General features: G+C 35.3%; 1 protein-coding gene and 2 long non-coding RNA genes across 3 annotated transcripts; all 3 read left to right on the top strand.

Annotated features, from left to right (window-relative positions):
- Positions 1 to 211: 211 nt before the first annotated feature.
- Positions 212 to 1433, top strand: LOC141281922 (uncharacterized). The gene is made up of 3 exons (XR_012336338.1): positions 212 to 787; positions 1111 to 1264; positions 1398 to 1433. It is a non-coding gene; the product is annotated as an uncharacterized lncRNA (long non-coding RNA).
- A 522-nt stretch (positions 1434 to 1955) lies between these two features.
- Positions 1956 to 3699, top strand: LOC135769078 (uncharacterized). The gene is made up of 3 exons (XR_010542364.1): positions 1956 to 2037; positions 2310 to 2405; positions 3666 to 3699. It is a non-coding gene; the product is annotated as an uncharacterized lncRNA (long non-coding RNA).
- Positions 3700 to 3728: 29 nt separating this feature from the next.
- Positions 3729 to 8445, top strand: LOC135768478 (G2/M phase-specific E3 ubiquitin-protein ligase-like). Its single transcript, XM_073814111.1, has 5 exons — positions 3729 to 3979; positions 4345 to 4526; positions 4648 to 4817; positions 5332 to 5546; positions 8414 to 8445. The coding sequence occupies exons 1-5, from the start codon at positions 3784 to 3786 to the stop codon at positions 8443 to 8445; spliced, it is 795 nt and encodes a 264-aa protein (XP_073670212.1). The 5' UTR covers positions 3729 to 3783.
- Positions 8446 to 9381: the final 936 nt, after the last annotated feature.

Genomic DNA, 9381 nt, shown 5'->3' with positions numbered 1-9381 from the left:
GTGGCAGCAATTTTAAGTAATGACGAGCTAATTAACACCCTGGCGAATGCTTGTACGGGCCAAAATACTGGTAACCGTATTCAATACCGTTCTACCGATGAAGAAGTTAATTCACTGTTTCATCGCGGAAGACCGAGTGCAGTAAACATCACAGGCCAGGCAGTTCCTGCTTATCGGACAAACATTACCACAGAAAGAAACATGCCTTCTACCTCACAAGGATCACACACAGCAGCACCTATTTACAATCTTCGCCCGTTCACTCGAAAGGGCCCTAGACAGAAGAGGTAAGAATAATGCATTTAATTTGCTAATCCCATATTTATCAGGTTATGTATTTGATAGGGGCATCATTTCATATCAGTAGTCAATTTCAATCTTTTAAATTTAGGTTTAAATATTTAGAGCAGTAAAGAAGTTACACGATTTAATAACACTGTGGTAGGATAACTGTTTACATGAAACTTACTGTTAACACAGTATATATTAATCAGAAAATGTAATTTTATACAGTGCATGGATATACATTTAATATAAATGAGTATAATATTTTTTTTTTAAGGTTTCAGACACAAAGCAGTTTACGTTGTGTGGCTCAGTCTTTCACCAAAGAGGTAATTCTCCTGCCAGACCATACATCGACACATGTGCCAAGGCGTGCCAAGAAAGCTTGGCTTTTTGAGCACGGACATATAAAATCTGCCTTGGAGTTTGAGTGTGACTGGGATGCCGACAAAGTTATGCAGGCAATAACAACAGCCTTCCAGCCAATTGTGGAGGGATGCAGGTAAACATTTGCTCAGTTTAGACACACATTTTGATACCTATTTTAACTTTTGCCATTTCAACATTTCATACAATACTAAGAAAGGTTGTGTGTAATTTGGTAGGGTATTATTGAGTGTGTGAATCATTTTTTACAGTTATTTTTGCTAGTTTGGACAACTGCAACTAACTGAGGCTGAACGGACCAACGAAAAAATTTAATATAGAATCACTTATTTAATAAAAATTTGTACAGACAAACTAAACTAAAACTAAAACCTTTCCATGTACTTTTGGATAATCTTTTACAGTAGTAATGTGTAAAGTGTGCTTTCTTTTCCTCAGGTTACAAATCTTGCTGCCATGCCACAACAAACTAGTGGAGCCATCCCTGACCTCCAAACAGGCTTTAGGTGGAGACCTTGTGAAAAAACTGTTTCATCAGAAATCCATTTATGTCAGGCTTGACAAGGTCATTTTAACTGAGGAAAAAGAATCTGTAAGTAATTCTTATGATGTCAAGAAATGTGTGTACTAGTGTGTACAAAACGTACATTGTTACACTATTTTGCTGTTACTAGATTAAAGTTATTATTACTGCCATAAATGTACTTATTTGCCTCAATTGACAGTCATGTTCTGATGGAGATAGTAGCCATACAAACAGCAATGATGTCATAGATATAGCAGACCACGATATGTGTGGTAAGTACTGTAATGTCCATGCATCTACAAGTAAACTTTTTTTCTTGAAATAGAATTTTATAATTTAAACAATTTCTAAATTAATATATCTACCACACATAACTCATTGTTATAACTCATGTACTCTTACATGATGTAGTTGCTTACACTGTCATATAAGTTCAATCTAGCTTTATTTTAAATGTTAACACATGTTTTCCATGTTCTTCCAGTCCCTGGTAGTGTGCCTGACAAAGTTGTGGAGGCCCCATCCCTTTCCACTAATACCACTTCCATCTCCGTTGGAGATGAAGTTGTGTGGTGTATAGCCACCCAAGAAATTTGCACTGTTGCACCTAACATCTCCGATAATAACCTCACCATGTCTACTAGTACTGCTGTCATCACAATTGATGAGACTCCTACCTTTTCCGGTGGAACTTCTGCCATCTGCAGTGGCAACACCCACAGCTTGTCGATTGGTACAACTACCAGTGCAAATAGACAAACAAGTTGCATCTCTGCTAATCACTCCACTGGGATGTCCCATGAACCCACCCAACCCAGTACATCCAGCACATCCTACAGGTACATGTTTTGGACATTCTTGTCTCTTTTCATACATTATTTTTATCTTTCTGGGCTTTATAACAATGGGCCTTATTTATAGTACAGTTTTGTATTAGAATAGTGTTACTTGACACTTAGACAATTATGTCTGTATTTTCATAAAACAATTTGAAGAGTTATTATTCCACAAGACAATTATTTGTCATGTGGTAATTCAACAGTCTGTATGAACATTCTACATTTATACCTTAACAATGTCCATTTATAAAATATACATTTATATTTTTTAGCACATACCTTGATCTTTTTGAGGAAGAGTACATCTCTGATGACCCTGATCTCCAGGAAGCCATCTCAAGGTCCTTAGAGTCTAGCACAAGTGAGAGGTCAGTAGAACATTCAATATGTAATTTTATTACTTTGTTGTCTAGCCTAGTATCAAGTTGAATAAACAAGCCTAAATTGTTCAGAATCATATATTTATGGATAAACAATGTTTTTCTTTGTATGATAACCCATATTTTCTGTGATCTTTCTGTCAACAGTACTTTTTTAATTGATGTTGTAAAATGTCTTTGAGTGAAGATCATTTATGCTTTATTTTATATGAATGCGTGTGAATTTTGTGGTTTGTCACTGTCTTTTTGAAAGGGTGTATTACAGTTTTTTTCGAAATGCTAAATGACACTGAGCACAACTGGAGCTACATGTGCAAAACTCTAACTACAGTCTGCACTTCCAAAAGTCACCTGAGCACAACTCTTAACACATGACTCAAAACAGCTCAGTGCAGCCAAACACTAAACACAACCCTCACTGAGATAACACACACTGTCACTCACAACACACTGAGAGGAAAAACACTAACATCAAACACCAATACAGAAAATACTAACTTTTTATCTTTACAGTTTCAACAATTTCAGTGACGTGATACAAAGTAATGGTTTCTTCAAAGAATGATTTATTTATTGATTTATCAAATGATTTATTCATTTTTTAGAACATCATAATTCTTTAAGGTAAATGAAAATTAGCAGTTTGCTTCAGTAATTTACGGAATTACAGTAATGAGAAAAAAAGGTAGAAACTAAAAGTACATGAAAGGTAATATTTTATATATATGAAAAATATATATATGAAATTGGAATTTATATTTATATGAAATTGCAATCAGCAGTGTTTGAAAGGCACAAGGCTGAAATCAATTCTGTTTTGAATGTGTGATTCACAGTTTTGACAGCAGTGTGTTAGCATTTGAACAAAGTGCTGTAAACGCACAGTGTTGTGCAGGTTGTGGTTAAAGTCATGGGATAAGTGTGTAGAGTTTTGAAAACTGTGTTCAAGCAATGAAAAACAAACTACAGTTTGGTCCACATGAACTGCTGCTGTGCAGACTGTAGTAAGAGTTTTGCACATGTGACTTCAGTTGTGCCCACTGGCGTTTAGCAATCGAAAAAAAGTATTAAATATTTCAAAAACTGAAAAAATATGGAAAATTCAGCTGCTTTTTCAACTATCAAAAGGTTTTTGTAAAATAGATTTAAAAAAAAATATTACAATCTTGTCGATGTTTTTTTTAGTTAAATGGCTGATAACTGTTAGTTATTGACTCTTAACTACCTTTTTATTTACTATTGTTTCAGTGATTTAAAGATAACTTTTGAAAGAATAATGGAGACCATTGCTTCTAAAGTAAATACTGATAGCATTGTACGCTTCAACATCATAAGAAGAAATGTATGGGATGGAGCATCCAGAGCAATGGGCAGATCCAATTTTTCACCTGAGAAGAAGGTAGATGTTAAGTTTACTGATGACTACGGAATATCTGAAGGAGCAGTGGACAATGGAGGGCCTACTCGGGAGTTTTTCCGACTCTGTCTTCATGAAATCAAGGACAAAATTGCCATCTTTGAGGGACCACCTAATTCTAAACTGCTTACATGCAACTCCAAAGGTACTTATAAACATACATATCAGTAAATCAGTAAATATGTTGATTTTTTTTTTAGTGTATGTTCTGTCTGAATCAAACCCATGACCTCTCATGTGCTGCTTTTGCATTGCTGTAAATGATTCAGAACCACACAAGATAGTTTGATTTTTACATTTTATAATTAAAATACTTTATCAACTGTCATTGCATTAGCAGTGCAAAGGTTAAGGATTTGATTGCTAAATAGGCTTTCTCAAATAACATTTAAATGTATTTCACTGGCAGTTTATGGTAACTAACACCGATCTCACATGTACAGATATGTGACATGGTGACATAAACATTATTTTTTTTAAATGTGATGTATTAATTTCATTTAAAAACAGCAATGAAAGACAATACCTACTTCTATGCTGGCCAAATCATGGCAATGTCAATTGCTCATGGGGGACAGTCTCCATGTTTCCTGTCTGAACTTTTATATGAGTGTCTTCAAAAGGGCCCAGACAATGTGAAGGTCAAAATTGAACATATTACTGATGAAGAAACAAAGTCACAGCTCAAGTCGGTAGGCATATTTTGTATTGTATTTAGATGGTAATTATTAATTTTGCATACATTGAAGTTGGGCGGAAAAGCTAACCGCTATATACTTTTTTTTTCTTTAAATGTTATTGTAATATTTTTAGATCTTACAGGCTGAGAATGAATTACAACTACACAATGCACTAACACAGGCAGGCAACTTGATCAGTCTTGCTGGTCACAATGTTCGCGTAACACTGGAAAACAAACAAGAGACTGCTTTGGACCTGGCTCACTGGTATGTTCTCCAACGAACTCGTGCACCCTTTGAAAGGTATGTTTATATGTGAATAAAGTTTCTTCATATCATGACAGAAGATAAAAGCATAGTTTTGTTATTGAAAATACATTCTTAAAAACGGTGCTTAATAGCTAATACTAAAAATACTCATAATACTAAAAATGGTTCACTGGCTAATAATCATAAGGAACCATTTTAAGTGCCTTTATAGCACCTGTGTAGAACCGAAGTGTGCTTTGTGGAACCATAAGTGGTGCTACAGTATATCACCACTTCTGTTTTTTCATAGGTGTTATAGCACTAAAAATTGTTTCCCTATGATTGAGCTCTTAGTGCTAGTTATCTTTTTTGTAGAGTAGAATCTGTAAGTAATTAAAAATAAAAACTAATACAAAAAGCTGTCTTTAGTATCCCAGCTTGCTAGCATTTCAAAAGTATATGAAATTATAATTATTGACAAGTATACATTTATTTTATTAAAATAATTTTAAAACCGTAAACAGTTTTCTTATTAACTTAACTACAGATTGTAATTTGTTTCCTGTAGGTTCAGAGATGGCTTAATGTCTCTGGGTGTCCTAGATGCTCTTCGGAGATACCCTCTACAGTTGAAATGTCTTTTTGTTAAGGGTGGAAAGGCCTTAACAGCAATTGATGTGGAGAATCTCTTCCATGTTAAATATTCCGAAAGAGGGAGTAATGCATTTCACGAAGAGAGCAGGACCCTGGCATTCTGGCAAGACTATCTTCAGGATGCTGAATGTGAGCTTGGCATTCATTTCAAACAGTGTTTCAATAGTAGAAATTTTCTAAATTGTTTGATGCATGACATTGGTAAAAATGATACAATGTGTTATATTTATGATTAAATATTTTAATGAAAGTTAGTGTTCATGTTCCATAAATACAGTACATTAAAATTACACCTAAGGTTAAGATATATTCACTTTGGACACAGTTTAATTTAAAACTAGTATTTATTATGATCTTCACAAACTCCTGCTCCTGCTACCAGTCTGTTATTTTGCCATGTGCCTCACTGTGTGTAATCACCGAGCTGCTGTTAGCATTGTCTATGGTATTATGAGCAACCGTTTGAAGTGTAACTACTCGGTTTTACTTGCTGTGCATCAATTTTGCATCACTCCAGTGGTTTAATACTATTTTTACACTGATAGGTGTTAAATAATGATGGTATCTTGCCAGTTAATTTTGTTATTTGCTTTTAATAATTTATAGTTGAAAACAATGTCTCTCTGGAGGATGTTCTTGTTTTCTGCACTGGATGTGACAGCATTCCAGCACTGGGTTTCTCTCCAAAGCCAAGCCTTGAGTTTATTACCAATTCCCGATTTCCAGTGGCAAATACTTGTGAAAATATACTTCGCATACCAGTTCATGCAGTTTACACTACTTTCAAATCCGACATGGATTTTGGAATACGCAATTCACCAGGATTTGGAAGAGCGTGAGGGGTAAAATTACTGAGGACTTGTAGACCTTGAGTTATGCCTTGATTATGCTATTGATGTTATTTCATTTTGTTATCTCCTAATATTAAAATTCTGCATTTTATGGACCAAAACACATTAAGAAGCATACAGTTAAAAAAAAGTTCTTTGTTCTGTTTAAAGATCCATTTCAAGCCATGGTTTTGTGCTCTAGTCCTCTAACCTGAACAGCCATGCTGCCCTGCACTATTGCTCTGGCAGATTGTTTTTTTTTTCTTTTTAAAGTGTCATGCATGGTCTTCTAACAAATAAAGTGTTTCTTGTTTCTACTTTGCGTTTATTGTCCTTTAATGACTATGCATCTCAGAGTTTAAATGTCACATTTTTTCAACTTTTATCAGTTGAAATTCTGTACAGAGAAGGATTAAAAAAGTACAGTTTTCATAAGGGTTAAAAAACAATGTACAATGATGCATGGTATAAACAGTTTATATTGTAATAACATTCTATGGTGTATCATGTAAATAAATTTTCATTTGTAAAATTACATGACACTTAAATGTATACAATAACATGAAAACCAACAAGCTTAGCAGACTAAGTATTTATTTGAAGCAGGTTGCATTCTGTGATAAAAAGTTCTATTCCATGATTTCCATCATCAATCAGGGGATTTACTGGCCTTAACTCGTAACCCTGGTGTTGCTCATTAGGCCTTTGCATTTGCACATTAATGAGTGCTCTTCTATTTTCAGGAAGTTGGAGCATTCCAGCAGTCCAAAGTTGCAGTGGCGAGTTACTTTCCATTGTTCTTAAACTATGGTGGTTCCACTGGCATACAAACTCCTCAACAGATCTGTTTATTCTTGGAAGGTAAACATGGTGAAGAGCCCTAATGTGAACCAGATTGTTGCTATCTAAAATGCCAACATTTTCCATAAAGAGGAAAAGGTCTTTATAGTAAGCTGTCACCACCCGGTTAAGTTCTGCCCACAATCTTTCAATACGCTGGTTATGAACACTACGTTCAACTGTGACGGGTTTCAGAAGACCAAAGTGACAGATTACTGTTCCCATGTAAAAAGTCTAAGATTTCTCTTTAACTCTGCGTTGCGCTTTATCATGAATTTACTGGAATCCACTCGAACCCCACACTCTCTACACGATGGTCTTTGACTCGTCAATAAATACACGGCAAGCAACTGTCAGTCGATGAAAATCTTCTGTAATATTAAACAAAAATCACCCTTTTAGTGGTTTCATCATTAACTGCAGGCATATGTGACCCACAGCCAGCAGTACCCATATCAACTGCTGTGTTGCATAGTTTCCAAAAGTATACATCACAACATTTAATTACATTTTACAAAAGGAACATAAATATAATAACAATTAAGAACATACAGAAAGAAACATACCTGTGATATTAAACAAAAATCACCCTTTTAGTGGTTTCATCATTAACTGCAGGCATATGTGACCTAGATAAAACGTGTAGTAGCATTAGCATTAGCCACAGCTTCACTAAAGTTCACAAAACACCAAATAGCCTTTTAAATACTCAAAATATTACCCATAACTACTTTACAAACATAAAATACTTAAAGACTAATCTTATTTTACATTAAATCTGCATCTATATCTTTTATATTTTATCAAATTGCACCGAGGCAAATGCAGACTCACCCACAGCCAGCAGTACCCATATCAACTGCTGTGTTGCATCATTTCCTGTCTTAACATTTTTTTCTCTTCTGCAGTTCTCAGACAAACCACTAGAGGGCACCAGTACAACATGGAACTAACTGTTGAATTCATAAGAATTCACAATAAAACTATATTAAAACTATATAAAATTCTAACTCCGTTACACTCACCCCCACTGAATTCTTGTGAATTAGTACAATTGTTAGTGCTCAAATACAAAATACCCCTCAGTACATACACAATACAAATATAGAGATACCCACAGGTAAGTCAAACACAAAGTCATCCCAAAGGATGAAGTGGAAAGAGAGGTGCGCATAACTCTCAGACCAACTCCTGACAGTAAGATGCCCATATACATCCCACAAAACTATATAAAAGGGTATACAGAAAGTATGTATAATTGCACAAAGTATGTCAAAAACAAGAAATAAAAAAAATAAACTTTGTTTCATGTGTCTCCTTATTCAGACAGACTATGTCTCATTCGTGTACAAGCATAAAGAACACAATCATATAAGCATGTAAAACAAAATCAAACAAACAAAAACATTCAAACAGTCTGAATTCTGTGATTCTGCATTGACACAACATTTTGTCCAGACATAGTGTATAACAGTCTATTTACAGGCTTAATGAACCGTCCAAAACGAGAACTGTGTGCAACAACACTCCCAGGGTCAGGAATTGGTACTACATTTGTAACCTCTGTAGAAACATCAGTTGAAGGAATTGGATTCACAGAAGAAAGAAGACTTACAGATTTGACTTCACAACTCAAATTCCCACGAACACTTGAACCATCAGTCAGGTCATCATGTAGACTCACAGATACATTGCTCAAAGAAACAACTGATCCCAGCTGTGAACATTTGTCAGGCAATCCAGAAACCCTGTCAGAAGTTCTTTCGCAACTTTCAGATGTAGCACATGATACATTAGCATCAATAGACAAATTATCATCAGGTGCAACAGACATTAAATCTTCATGAGTCTCTGTTAACACACTTGTATTGACATCCGGTCCTGAGACTGAGGCATCAGCAACTGAACCAACTATAGACTCAGGACCACAGTTGTCAACACAAGACTCAGACACTGTTAAAGATGAGCCAGCATCAGACACTTCACATTCATCCTTGTCCAATGGTAGAAAATTAACAGGTAGCAAAAGGTTGCGATGGACAACCTTTTCCTGACCAGTGCTCACATCTTTGATCTTGAAAATATGAGTGTCAACATTTCTATCCACCACAACAAATACAGCAGACATCCATCTATCAGCCAGCTTTCGCTTACCCCTTCCAGCTTTGTTGGCCATAAGAACACGATCACCAACATCAATATCGTGACCTTTGACTCTCTTATTGTAGAGCACAGCATGTCTGGACTGTTCCTTTGAAGCATGTGCTTGAGCAATCGACAGTGCTTCCTTCAAA

Source organism: Paramisgurnus dabryanus, chromosome 3 (genome assembly GCF_030506205.2).
Source record: "Paramisgurnus dabryanus chromosome 3, PD_genome_1.1, whole genome shotgun sequence".
In the NCBI taxonomy this organism is placed as follows: Eukaryota; Metazoa; Chordata; class Actinopteri; order Cypriniformes; family Cobitidae; genus Paramisgurnus; species Paramisgurnus dabryanus.
Note: the sequence above shows the minus strand (reverse complement) of the source record. Positions and strands in the feature narration are given on the sequence as shown.